We start from the raw sequence: 15017 nt of genomic DNA on the forward strand, positions 1-15017 counted from the left end.
TCTCCTAAGTTACTCATCTCCTAAGTTACTGGATTGCTCCTATATTACTGAGTTGCTAGCAGCCTGAGTACAGAACTCTGGAGAGTTGAGGTGGTAATAGCAGGGGTGCAGGCTACTGAATGTTCTTTTGGTAACCAACGTTCTACCAGCCACTAACTTCTGAGGCTGCATCTGGTGTGACCCCCTTCCCAAAGCATCGTCTCCAAGATACTATCAAACTCTAGTTTAAATCAGCTAACAGGTAGTTGCTGGCTTGTCTCTGTAGTCCCCCATACTTTGCAAGTTCATTCTTATCTTATTCTAAAGTTCAGGGCCATTGCTACTGGCCAATGGGGCAGCTGAGTGACCTGTTCCTAGACTTATGCCAAAGCTGCTCTGAGTGGCCATCAGAAAGTGCAAATAAGGAACAAAAGACAGGACATCCTTAGGTTCTCCCTCCCCCCACTCCTTGCTTCAGAAGTTCTCTGCCTCTATATGCACTTTTACACTCCCTACCCCCATGAGGTCAGCAACTCTCCATCTTGAGAGCCGAATGGGGAGAGCCCATATCCCCGGTGATCGAGTGCATTTATGCAATGTATCAGCAGTGCTGCCCTCTGCCGCCTGCTTTAAAAACGTGTTAAATCGATCCAAGAACAATGGGCTTTGCACTACTGCAACGTGCTGTACACCACCATTTTGTATCTTTATTAAAGAATTGTAACATGGCTAGCAAGCAACCTCTCAACAAGCAGGTTAGCTGAAAATATGGGAATTCTGTGATACAAAGCTGTGGAATGCAGCAAAAATGAACCATTAGTTGCAGTTAAAGTTTTTTGTAAAAGTCAATCCCGCCCCACATTTCTTACAGAGCAGAGAATGTTCAACATAAATATTTCTCTTCAATAAACAGAAAATAAAGAGGGAAAACAAAGACTCATTCTCCATACATTGCATTAATTCCCAATACCCAAATATTTTTTTGGCCTCTTCTCCTGAAGGTGCAGACTCTTCCTGGGCATACAGCTCCACGAGCAGTGGCAGCCCTCCTGATACTTCACTCAAGTGGCCTTTCTTAACGTGTGAGCCTAGACAATGAGTGTTTACAAGCTATTTGACTATGGAAGGCATCCAGCTGAATCTCATCATGTATTCACCCGACATCCACACACATGCGCACTTTCCAGTCGGAGGTCAATGGGTAGCGATAAGGCTGACTTTCCGCTCCCTCAGCCAGGAACATTGTAGCCAAACGATGCATCCTTATTCCTGCTTAGGATGAGAGGACCTAACTCAGCCTAGAACAGGAACCCAAGTACTTTTAACTGGGAATTCCCTTAAAGTGCACACACCACCACTCTCCAGAAATGCACTTTTAAGCAAACCAAATTGCAGAGTTACACACATTCTTTACCAGTTCATTTTGCATTTCTCTTCAGTAAAGCAGCACGAGTCAAGGAAAATAGAACAGAAAAAATTATTTACGTTTATACAAACACATACAAACATAGTTTAAATTATACAGAAACATTCAAGATGAACACCAATAATACAGCAGTCATCGGAATCCCTGTCAAGCAAACGTTCTCAAGTTTAATTTTTTTTTAAAAAGACTAGAAAGTGCACAAGCTTTTCAATGACCAGGAGTTAAGTGTGGCATAGTACTATCAAACTTAGAACTTCCATTTTGGGGCGAGGAGAGAAGTACAAACTGTATTACGGAACCAGTGTCTGTTCTTCCAAAAATAACTGAACAGCATTTGTTGTTAATATTTACAGTATTTTCCCTTCCTGTCCTGTTCCCCAAGGTCTCCATGCTAATCCCTTCCAATGAGGGAGAGGATCAGAAAGGCATGCAGTAGATGGGACTATCTAGAGGTATGATGATGGCAGTTGATGCCAATCGTTTTCTCCCCCTATTGAGGCACTTCAGTGCTTAAAATATCTGCTGCCATGTGAGTTATGTCACCAGTACGTTGCGATACTCACTATGCTCTTCAGTAAGTATAGCAAACTCCCCGCCGAATCAGAAGATTCTAGGTTCAAGTCGCTCAATATCGCTCATGCCTGTCGACAGCCACAGCTGCCTTGAGCTACTTGCAAGTTAAACAGCAAAATAAACCGCCTCAAGGGAGCGATCTCTCTCCCTCTTCACACTTCAACCTCCAGTGCTACATTCATTGAGAAATGCTGTTGGAAGAACTTGACTAATCAACAGCTGCTCACTGGAGGAACTGGGAGAGAAGCACAATTCTGGCAATGTTCGCAACTTCCAATGAAATAAGAATAAATCGTGGCTTGCAAGTACTTTAATCACCTTCTAGTTTACTCTCATCGTCCTCTGAAGGCACTGACTGATGCAGTGGTACAGTTCCACAGATGCCAGCAGTTCTCCAGTATCGAGACAACGGAGACACTCTTCATATGTGAACCTAAACTATATCTGTTGGTAGAGTATTTGGCTACGGGGCTGCCCTGTGTTCCCATACCTGGACTGCGGACTGATTTTTACCCTCCCTAGCTCAGAGGGACCAAGGACAGTTGCTTTATCTGAGACCAGCTAATTGATCTGTGGTCTCCCACAAAGTTATTGTGGGATTTCAAGGCTTGGTAAATACAACAATCAAATCTTGAGGTTATCCCTCCGATAGGGTGTCCGGGAACTCATTATTCTAGCTTTTATTGGGAGGGGAGACAAAGGAAGGAAGGATGACACGTCCCGGTACCAGACATGAACATAAAGATATCTGTAGCCTTGAATGACCAACCCTTGCTGCTCAGAAAATTCCTCAAGGAGGAAAATCCAAGGAAAGGCAAAGAATTTTAATCCTTTGGGGAAAAGCAGAGGAGGATTTAATAGACTTATCCGTTTCAGACTGTACAAAGTCAGGAGACAACCTGTATTTTTAAACTTTATCTCAGTCTTCAGACAGATTTGGGGGCGGGAAGGAGCACAAATTGTAGGGAGCCAGATTTATCTTCAGATTATCAGGCATTAATGCTAGCCAGTCTCTATTATTGCTGTAAAAACACAGATGCAGCAGACCTAAGGCTGCTAATGGTTACAGTAATGTACAAACACTCCCAGGAAAACAAATGCACACCCTCTACCCACAAATCTACTTTGTTTTGTCCGATATAAATGCTCTATTGGACTTTTCCAAATAATCAAATGTCAACTTGTACCAAATTGTGGCAGTTTTTTGCTGTGGCCCTGCGCGTATGTAGAACTGAATTGAGACTATCATTTTCAAAATCATTACAGGCAGCAGAAAAAGGAAGTCCATATCAAAACTCTCTGAGCTGAATTCCACTAGGCCATTGAGTCTCCCTTCTGAATGGTTAATAAAAACCGTTCATTCACAAGTTTACTTGGGGCAGCCTTAAGTATAAAATATGGAGCAAGGGAAATTAATCATATTTAAACATGATCACTGGGAGATTCAAACTCAATCCATACCACAGAAAGCAACACTGAGCTGTCACATTCTTCAAGTCATTTTTAAATTAAAAGCTGCTTGGTGCCTAATCGGCGTGGTTGATTCGACCGTCTTCCTTCGGTGTTTAATGGAATACTGTTATAGTGTGATGTCGTCATCTGTTGTACCATTCGAACAAGCTGGTTTTTAAAAATAATTTTTTCATGATTGCTTCCTTACTTTATACCTCCAAATCATTCCCTTTCTTCCAGTTATCAACTCCATTCAAGTGGATGCGCATTCCAACTTCCAGACAATGGCTCAGATTTATGGTCAGTTTTGGTCCTGGGTTGACTCACCAGAAGATGTGATTGAGTAGAATGAGAAATCCACCTCCCCTCAACCTGCTCATTTTCCACCCGATAACCCTGTGGAGACTTGCCCTGCAGGGGAAGTTGGGTCTAAGTTCAATCAGGGATACTCTTAAATTGGGAGTCTCCTACTTGAAATGCAACATCCCAGTAAGGTCATCTGGACTTCATTCTAAACTTAGCATCAATGCAGAGCTGAGCGTTGCGAGACTGACGTGCAAAATATTGGGGACGTTTTGTATCCTCTAGGTTTTGCTAGACAGATCCTTACAAGAAGCATTAGCAAAATGGACCTGAAAGCTTCCCAACCCCCATTTTCTGGTCTTCAACCTTTGCTTCCACATCTTGCTCTTTGAATGCTGTTGGAAAGCAAAGAATCAATCTGTATGTCTGAGCTTGCTGTACCCCAGCTCATCACACGCATGCAATCATCAATCAATCCCATCACACTTCATTGCACTGCATTCTTTTCATTGCAATAGATGCCCTGGGGAGGTGGGGGGAGGGGATGCAGAAAGACTATTTAAAAACCTACCTCTCGAGAAGAAAGGAAAATTTGGCAAAAAATATAAATCCACTGCCAAAATCTGGCCACCTGTTAAAAATTAAAATTCAACCTCGGTGTTTAGTACCCCACAGGATATACATTGGGACAAGTTCAATTCTATAACCAGACTTCTTCCATTGCAATCAGCTACACACACAAAAAACATCCCCATTCATTTGGAGCACTCTGTTTAAAATCCACCTTTTTGGTCACCACTATAACCAAAACCATAACATTTGTGTACCTTTATTTTTTTTCTCTTCCTTCTCCTGAAAGTACTGTGACTGGGCTATGACTCCAATGGTACCACAGCCCTCTGCTACAGGGGTGGGTGCGGGGTGGGGGTGGGGGGGGACATCACAGCTGAGCTTGGTCCTGTCCTTACCCAACATCTACACATTTGCACTTTCCACCTCAGATACTGGATAGCGATCAGGAGCAAGAACTCTGGATGATTTTCTTTTCTTCCTCTAGCTGGGGGTGGGGAACCAAAACAACTGCAGCATTACAATTGTTGTCCCACCTGAGAACAGGTGGGGAATAGTTCTGTACTTTTATTAAAAGATGCTTTGCTAAGTGGGATTTAAAAGTAAAAAAAAATACAAAGTGGCATGGTGTACAAGAAAATGTTTTGCAATTCAAACGTTGGGCTTCTAAGCATATTCTAAGGCAAAAAGTGTCAAGGTACACCCAACATTGTTAACATTTATGGATTCACGATCCCAAACAGAACGATCACCAATTGTTTTATAGCTTCAACACTGTGATAAACCAGAGGGTATAGTGTGGGATGGTGCCCGAGACCAGTAGTGAACACATGTCACTTCTGTACAAAACACTGCTTTGGGAGTTTAGTATTTTTTGCATGTTAGAACAAGGCACACAGCACTCACAGCAAACGGGATGTGGAAATAAAACTTAGGAGCTACAAACCAGTTAATGCTATGAATAGAGGGCTTGAGCTAAGACTTAAAGGAGAACAACCCTCAAAATGTCATATCACTTTACAAGGAATTTAATCTCTGGTGAGGCTCAAAGGCCAACAGCTTTTTAACTGAAAATACTGTGGCAGAGTGCTTTCAGATTCTGGGGATGTGCTATTATGTAGTGCAACTGTCTTTCATAAAGTGGCAAAAGTCAAATATACAACTGTACACAGGAAACAGCTTCCAGTTTTACACTAAATCCCCAATGTAAGCAGAAAGCCGACATGCCAGTAATAGTATCTATACACAATTATTAATGTAGCTATCAATGCCGATAGCACAGATAGTGCATACCATCTGCCCTTCTAACTCATCCTCCAACGGTGAAAGGCAGGCCACTTATCTGAATGTCCATCTTATCCATATGTCCATCTTGAGAACAAAAAAAAATCTTGCATCCTGATTGCTTTGGCACACTCACGTCTCTGTGGGACAAACACTACGGTCTTTGCAGCAGAAATAATGGACCACAACGCCATTGGGGTAACGAGCAAAAGCACTGCAGGAGGAGAAGCAATATAAGTATCCTCAGTCTGAAGGGGAGAATAAACATTTTAAAAATATCACAAGTAGGTACAAGAGCAACTTGTGTGTGGAATGCAAGGCACATTCATTCTCTGAATTAGGGGCAGGGGTATAAACTGAAATCTGGAAGACAAATTTGAAATGTTCAATCCATCAGCAGATGCGTGGACCAACCTGGTACTTGTTATTTTGATGTTTGTGCGTACAATACAAATAAACTTTGGTTTCCATTTTTTTTTCACCCCGTCACCATATCATTTTCTCACCTTCCTCTTTGCTGGTGCCCCAGCCCCAGGCACTGAGTGGGCACGTAATCTGCTACTAGACCTCCACCAATGTTGATCCTTCACAGTTACTAATTGGTATGCAACAGCAGCCTAAAGTAACCCTGCCTCCCATAGGGGTGACCCTTGGACTCTGCACAATATGATTGAGATTGGGAAGTAAGTGTATCAAAGAATTAAAAGGCACAAGCCCACCACTCTGTGCTGCCTGCTGCTGGTGTTTCACTGCAATAACCCACTGCGCTCTCATCGCATTATGCCAATCCAAGGCAGTGGTTAATTGGGTCAAAGAAATCAAAAAGGTTCTTCTGGTGGAAAGGGCAACACTTGAGCAGTATAACCGCCCAATGGTCTGACGGGCAATAACAAAACAGAAGGTTACAGTCAGCTAAAGCCTCAGCTTTCTTCAATATTTGTCACATATAACAGACCTAAATTGTTAATCTTCTCAACATAAAAAAAACTCTCTCTCTGCTACACATATCCCCAAACCAATAGGGCAACCAAGCAGCTGTGCTCCCAAAGTTCAGTCCATACTTCCTCCTTTCCCTCTGCGGGGAAGCAATGCAGCAAGCAGAACCGTCACCAGACTTACTTAGCACATTGGGGCTAATACGCTGTAGCAGAAATCACACCTAAAGCAACATGCTATTCGTAATCATGAAAGTAAACCTGAAGATTGTATGAGGAAGGGAAGAGTTCCACCGTGTGACGGTCCTGGAAAGAATGAGTAGGGGCAGGAGACTGTGCAATGAGTTTGGATTTCGACAAAGTGGGGACGTAGAAAGGTGCATGCAGAACAGTGCATTTGGACCCTAAAATCAAGTGCAGTAAACTTCTTGTGCAATACTCTTAATTCGTCATCCCTGGTTACTTTTCCCACTGACAGACCTGTGGCTTCACCCCTAATGTTATACAGCTAAAATGGCTCTCTATGGACACAACTCCCATTTGAAGGTGAAAATCTATAGTACTACTGCTGGGTGTTATTCACAGATCAAATGGATACAGTAAAAAATCTATTATCTTTTGGTGAAAACCTAGTGACACCAGGCACCACTTATTGCCTAGGAGTTAATAACAGTCAGATTTCAATAGGTAATTATTTGTAACAGGGGGAAAACATTTAGTGGTCGAACCTGTTTCCAATTTTCTTCTTGCAGACTCGGCAGATTTTCTCCTCAGTTATGATGCATTTCACCTCTTGATGGTAAATCCTCTGCTCCTGGATCTGTCAGATAAGAAAGAATAGAACTTACATTTATGTAGCGCCTTTCACAACCACAGGACGCCCCAAAGTGCATCATAGCCAATGAAGTACTTTTGAAGTGTAGTCACTGCTGCAATGTAGCTAAATGCAGCAGCCATTTTGCGCAGAGCAAGGTCCCACAAACAGCAATGAGATTAATAACCAGATAATCTCTTTTAATGCTATTCATAAGAATATATGAAATAGGAGCAGGAGTAGGCCGTATGGCACCTTGAGACTGCTCCGCCATTTAATGAGATCATGGCTGATCTTCAACCTCAACTCCACTTTCCAGCCTGATCCCCATATCCCTAGATTCCTTTAAGAGTCCAAAAATCTATCGATCTCAGCCTTGAATATACTCAACAACCGAGCATCCACAGCCCTCTGGAGTAGAGAATTCCTAAGATTCACAATCCTCTGAGTGAAGAAATTCCTCCTCATCTCAGTCCTAAATCACCCCCATCTTATCCTGAGACTATGCCCCCTAGTTCTAGAATCTCCAGCCAGTGGAAACAGCCTCTCCGCATCTACCCGGTCAAGCCATCTAAGAATTTTATATATTTCCATGAGATTATCTCTCATTCTTCTAAACTCCAGAGAATATAGGTCCATTCTACTCGATCTCCTCATAGGACAACCCTCTCATCTCAGGAATCAATCCAGTGAACCTTTGTTACACTGCCTCCAAGGCAAGTATATCCTTCCTTAGATAAGGAGACCAAAACTGTACACAGTACTCCAGGGTGAGGTCTCACCAAAGTCCTGTACAATTGTAGTAAGACTTCCTTGCTCTTATACTCCAACCCCCTTGCAATAAAGGCCAACATGCCATTTGCTTTCCTAATTGCTTGCCGTACCTGCATGCTAACTTTTTGTGCTTCTTGTACGAGAGCACCCAAATCTCACTGGACACCAATATTTTTTAAACAATTCTGTTTTTCTATTCTTCCAACCAAGGTGAATAACCTCACATTACACTCCATCTGCCATCTTCTTGCCCACTCACTTAACCTGTCTACATCCATTTGCAGATTCTTTGTGTCTTCCTCACAGCTTACTTTCCCACCTAGCTTTGTATCATCAGCAAACTTCGATACATTACAATCAGTCCCTTCATCTAAGTCATTAATATAGATTGTAAATAGCTGAGGCCCAAGCGTCGATCCTTGCGATATCCCACTAGTTACATCCTGCCAACTTGAAAATTACCCGTTTATCCCTACTCTCTGCTTTCTGTCTGATAACCAATCCTCTATCCATGCTAATATATTACCCCGAACCCCATGAGCCCTTATCTTGTGTAATAATCTTTTATGTGGCACCTTATCGAATGACTTTTGAAAATCCAAATTTACTACATCCACTGGTTCCTCTTTATCTACCCTGCTCAATGCACTTTTCATTTTCGGCAACTGTATCAGCACTAAGCACTTCAAGGTCAAGGATAGCATGGGTGAATGCAGAGTAAAGCTCCGTCTACCCTACCCTAATGGTTCCAACCTGAAGAGCATCTCCTATTACTTCAATGTGACATTTTGTCCCATTTCCCAAACAAGCTATCCTGCAGCATCTCTGGCAAGATTGCCAAATTAGGGGCATTTGTTTGATATGGGCCTATGCCCAAAATCATTTCTCGTAAGAGCTTACAGCTAGAGGAGACTGTCCTCTCATCAGTCTGTTCTGAATTTGAACCCAAGACCCAGAGGTGAAAAGCCAGTGATTTGCCCACTGTAACAGTCAGTTCCCACTAGAGACCATATAATGGGTTATCTGGAAGTGAGCACCAGTGGCCCCTGCAGTAGGACTATAAATGCTTTCTCCTCCTTCACCTGGTGGGGAGCGCCTGGCCTCTATGAAGCAGCACAACATGGCACCTCCTGACTTAGTGCTACACTGAGCAGAACATTTACCCACTAGTTCATCGAAGGTGCTCTAGATTCTGCTAGAGTAGGACTGAATGGGAAGTGATTTCACCCACTGCGGTTCTACTCATTGCAGAAGTACAAGATGTAGCTTAGTCCACTGGATATCGATACAACAGCAGCAATGGGACTCGTTCTTCTCGTTGGGATTCTATACAATAAGAGGGAATGGGATTCTATGCTTGGATTACACATGTTTATCCGGAACCAATGCTTTTAACCTTTAGGTCTTAGTGTAAGATAATTGACTTACACGAAGGAACTCTGCATGAAGGAGACTTTTCAGAACTTGATTGCAGCGCCGTCTCTGAGCATTTCCTTCAAGAACATTCTCCAGAAATACTCGGATCTCCCGGATTTGCGTGTTGGCAGGAAGCAGATTCAAAGTCTATGGAAATTTTTTTTAAATTACAAGAAGCGGCAAAACACACCTGCCTATGAACAAAGTGAAATTACTGCTCTGTGAATCTAACCCAACCCATTGTTTTACAATGGTGTAATACTCCTCCCAGTATGTAGCAACATCTATATGGTCATCGGAACCACTGGCAGTGAAAGCGGTCATAAAGACCTTCAAGGCTTACTTTAGGTGCTTTGTGAATATTGGCCCGGGCTGGAAAGCACTTGGATAAGAACAGGATTGGGCTCAGCTGTGAGACCCTCGATAATTGAACTGGGTGATGACACCCATTGGCCAGGCTCACGTGAAGAATGGCCAGATGGATGAGTGAAATTCCCTTGAGGGGGCAATGATTTGAGGGTTAATATGTGGTGGTCTTATGGTAATTAGGCACTGTTAGTAGCTTCTGTTGTGCATACAAAGTACACCATTAATCTGCAAATTATCCGAATTTTTAAAAATGCATCAGCACTTAAAAAAGAGCAATGACGTAGCCTTGCTTGACCTGAACTCCAATTACCCTTGATATTCCCCTCTCTGACCCAGTTGAATCCCAAGGACTGTCAACAAATGATCTTAATCCTGCCCCCAAAAAAATGACAGTTCCCTGCATTTGCACAACCGTATCGATATTGGATGTACTCTTGTGCCATTCATCAAAACTGTACATGTGTACTTTTTTTCTGAATAAAAATTTAGATCCATTTAAACTTGGCAAGTGTACATCTTATCAACATATTCATTCTTGTTAACATAAATAGACTTAAAAAGGAACTATAAAAAGGTGTAATAGTACATTGGTCACTTTCAACATCTAGATAATGTAGTGATGCAACTCATGGGATGCTAATGCACATAGGCAGAAACCAGAATACAGCCACAGAAATGACATTAAAGATTTGGAGAACTGGGTCCAGTTTTAGTCACCATACCACTTACTCACATTGGGGAGGGTGCAGAGAGAAGCAACAAGGCTAATCCCAAGTGTATAGGGGAAGAAACATTAGAGGAACTTAAGCTCTACAATGTAGAGACATGGTGGGTAAGCAGGGGACCTACAAAATACTAAATTGTATAGAGAAGGTAAACTCAAATTATCACTTAAAAGTCAGGAAAATATAAAGAGAGAACATAAATTTAATTTAGTAAAAAGTAAAGTTAAATTAGATTATCAGAGAACTTCTTTGCTCAGTGTGATACATGTTTGGAACAGAGTTACAGTCAAAGGAGTGGAACAAAAACATTAGATGTGTTTAAAATGCAGCTGACTGCTATAATAGGAGAATTTGAGTACAACAGTTGAGCTTGAATAGTCTTTAACCTCCTACCTCCCTCTCTCCACCTTCAAAAGTTTTCTCAAAATCGACCCATCTTAACTCATCTCCCATTATGTTTGGCATCCTGTTTCTTCTCTGTTAAGTACCTTGGGCCATTTACTACATGAAAGGTGATGCATAACTAAACTTTTGCTGTCATCACTCTTAGCTGGTTTTATTTTCTTATTGTAGAAATAAATTTTCCACCACCAGTATCTGTTTTTGTTTCACTTTAAGTGGTGAAATTCTATTTGGTGCCCCACTGCCCAAAGGGTGAATTAATTACAAACTTGTACGTGAGGAAGTCAAGAACTACAAAACTCCACAACTGAACGTTGGCCGCACATAATTTAACCATTTGCAGCTAATTTCTGAAAACGTTGGAGTCGCAGTATCCTAATTAAACAAGCATCACAAAAAACAAGTAGTCCAACAAAAAAGGGACATGGATGCAGTTCAGCTGATCTGTACACATTGTAAAGGCGTGAGCACGCATATATGTAGGTGTGTATATATAAAATGAGTGTGTGCATACATATATGCGTGTGTGTGCGCGTGCGTGTTTTTGGGCTTACTAAAGTGAGGTAGTATAATAGAAATTTTGCTCCCTTATTATAGGTTTGAACATTCCAAAAACAGGTCACCTGTCATTCCTAGGTTGCCTCATATGTCAAATTCAATGTCAGACAAGGATCTCTCGTGCTTCAGTGCAATAATTTTATTATCCAGTACTTTGGGTCTTGCTGATGAAGCCTAAAGAATTGGTGCTGCTAGTTCCAGATTTGGGCTTTCTGACATGCACAGCTCTGCCTGTCCAGGTACAACACTGACAGTAAGTACCTTTGTGGTGTCCAGTTTGCTGTGGTGGAGCTCTAGTACTTGCAGTGCAGCATGCAGGTTTGCCTGTGGCTCTGGTATCTCCATCCGGATTGGTCCCACACAGTGAATGTCGGGTGGCGACAGGTACATACGTAGTAGAGAAAGGTACACCTAAATGAAACAAAGACATTGCTTTTAATCTTCTGTGAATATGAACTAGATTAAACAGCAAACTTATTTAAAACACAAAAATTATTTTAAACAGTTAATTGACAGGTTTTAATAAACATATGATTGACTTAACCAGCCACGTGACAAGCTAGTACTATATATAAGTACATGAAATGCTGCTGCTCCATGTCAACAAATGTACTAGTGCCATGCTCACCATCTGCTGATACAACAGTTCTGACCACTGTTTGTCCACTTGTCCCAATCCTACGAGGAGCATCCCCCTCTCCTCCGCTCAGCTCAGAGTGCAGCAGTCGACAGCTAAACTGATCATTTTCCAACTGTCATGGCTAGTCTCTGCCCCATCCCTGAGTTATTATTCTACGCAGCTTCTGCATGGCAAGTGTTGGCGAGTAAGTGCTACAAGGCTGTCCTCTACAGTTTAAAACAGTAATCCCTGCTTTCCGTGCTCCACATAGCATCAGGACAAGGAACTGTACAATGTTTTGCACAGGGGGAGGGTTAGCACTGTGTGTACTCACATCTTTGTTGCCATCCCTGTTCCAGTCATAATGTTTGTGGCAGTACCTGAAATCAGATAGAACAGGCTCACGTTAAAATCAACAGACTTAAACCAAGTCTAGTACAATCGGCTTTGATAAGGGTACGAGCAAGGGAACTTAGCTCAAAAGCAATTTTCTGAAGTGGTCAAAGCTACATTGAATTTGGCGGGATTAGTGAGAAATCGATCCAACAGGCGGTGTTCTACATCTTCATTGCTAGTACCTTACACTGCACATGTGGAGGTGAAAGTTTAAATAGACTCCTGAGAAAGTAGGAGCTCTCCCCTCTGGCCCCCAATTCTCCTCTCCAGAAGGCTCTGACTGTTGATGGGGTACAGGTCAAGAGTTGCCAGCAGTCCTCTGGGACCTCAAGCTACTAGTTTTTGTGTGCAAGTCTAGACACCAAGGGGTAGAGTTTCCACTTTGGGTGCAATCGGGAAATTACGCCCAGAACGTGGTTAGGTTACGCTTCAAGTTTCTGCTAAAATTCATTTGCATAATCACGAATGTAAAACCTTCCATGAACCAGTGTAATCGGACATAATCGTTTCTTTTCTGTTTCTTTCCATTGAAAAGTATTCCTGATGTACTTAATAGTGGTAACCTGGTGCAGCTTCATTAATACAGCTGAAAAAGGGTTTATCACCAAAAATAAGCATAAGAGTGTCCAGTCCTCTAACTGTGAGTAATCTCATTTAAAATTACTGATAATGACTTTAAAAAACTATACTGAACCATTTAATACTTTCATGGTGGACACTAATCAGTTTCCTAGTAAATTAAATATTTTTTGATATGAAAAAACTTTAAAACGTGCCTACTAGAGCCTGTGCGCCTAAGAAAACGAGCACAATTTGAAGAGCCTTCCCCAACCAGCGCAATCGGCGGTATCACACAATTTTAACTTGGGGATGCAGCCAGTTTTCAGGCTGGGCCTGATTCGGGCAAACTGAATCTTGAACCAGTGTAAAAAGATCGTGGAAAACACGAACGGAGGTGGTTTTGGGCGTAACTCGCCTACGTTTTAAATTCCCAGATCTTTTACGCTGCTTCGGCCGATTCTGCCCGGATTGGGCTGGAATCTGGGCACAGAACAAGTGGAAATTTCCTCTCTTCCCCCCCCCACCACCCACCAAAAGTCTCAGCAGTCGGACCCGCACACATGCACAAACGTACGAGCTGAGACGATGAGCCCATCCTGCTCTCACTCGTTGGAGAACCAAGAGTAGCCAAGCTCATTCATTAGTGGTTGTTGGATTTGAGCCCATGAACCCCAGTACTGCAGGCCCACTACTTATATAATTAAAAGGATCCAGAATTCTAACTCTTAAAACCAGATCACATTAATTAAAACCCAGTAACTTTAACTATTGATGCCAGGGCTCCCAATATGGGATGTGGTATACTTACTCCTCTGCCATTTTAATATTCTTCAGTATGTGAACATAAATAAAAAGGGCTTGTTCATGTAGACCCATCTGACCCATTAGCAATGCTCGCTCCTCCAGCAAACCTGAAATACAACCAGAAATAGGATTCATCATGGACTTTCACCCTTCTTTTCCCCACCGAGGGGCCCAAAGTGAAGGCCAAGGTGCAGAGTGAATGAAATAGTCACAGTTGGAGAGAAAAGATGAGATAAATCATAAAGTAGTGATTGGTCAATGCCAAGTTTAGATTTCAGGAACAGAAGGCCCATGGAAAGAACGAATTCAGAGCAGGAGATGGTGCAGTGAGTTTTGATACACAGTAGGAAGGAGGACGACCTTGTAGGACAACGCATTTAATGCTCAGAAGGAATTAAAGACGACAATTCAGAAGAGCAATAACCAGAGTAGTATTAATAATAGATTAGGGAGAGAGAGAATTTGGTGGCTAGACAAGGATCACTAATCAGACAAGTTTTTTTTCTGATCAACTGTCTAGGAGTGCTGAAACAATGCTAAAAGATATGAGAGGAATATCCATTTTAAAAAAAAATATATTCGTTGATCTCCTGCTGCACTGTACACAGGGAGCCAAGACTAAGTACAGCCTTCAGGTGAAGTGGGATTAGAAAGCAGGGGATAATTGGGCCAGGGTGTCTATACATAATTCAGTTCTGTCCTGATGTAATAACTTTTTATATCATTTATAGTTAAATTGATAAACTCAATGGCAATTTGGTAAGCGTAGAAGTAGAGTTGGTTGCAACAAAGTAGTTTCTCTACAGTTCAGTCTGAGGAGCTAGGAAGCTCAAAATTGACGTGCTGCAGCACTACCACTGGTGGGAGGATACAACATGACAAGTTTACATAGGTAGTTACTGTAATAAATGTGGAAATAGGAAGTTATAATGGAAAACGTGACAAGAACGTGGTAAATAAGGTTTTATAGACAGGAGGTGTGTACTGATGTAAGAATTTTACTAATATATGTACAAGTTATCACCAAGTCTCTTATTTTAACCAAAACCTAGATTAA

General features: G+C 42.0%; 1 protein-coding gene across 1 annotated transcript in view; it reads right to left on the reverse strand.

Annotated features, from left to right (window-relative positions):
- Positions 1–661: 661 nt before the first annotated feature.
- The window catches only part of vps39 (VPS39 subunit of HOPS complex), a 79097-nt gene continuing 64741 nt past the window's right edge, over positions 662–15017 (reverse strand). The window contains exons 20-25 of the mRNA XM_067991174.1: positions 13965–14067; positions 12534–12579; positions 11842–11991; positions 9539–9673; positions 7251–7342; positions 662–5801 (exon numbers count right to left, since the gene is read on the reverse strand). Coding sequence (XP_067847275.1) covers positions 5720–5801; positions 7251–7342; positions 9539–9673; positions 11842–11991; positions 12534–12579; positions 13965–14067 — 608 coding nt within the window. The 3' untranslated portion in view covers positions 662–5719. The remainder of the gene's footprint in view (positions 5802–7250; positions 7343–9538; positions 9674–11841; positions 11992–12533; positions 12580–13964; positions 14068–15017) is intronic.

This window comes from Heptranchias perlo, chromosome 10 (genome assembly GCF_035084215.1).
Source record: "Heptranchias perlo isolate sHepPer1 chromosome 10, sHepPer1.hap1, whole genome shotgun sequence".
Classification (NCBI taxonomy): Eukaryota; Metazoa; Chordata; class Chondrichthyes; order Hexanchiformes; family Hexanchidae; genus Heptranchias; species Heptranchias perlo.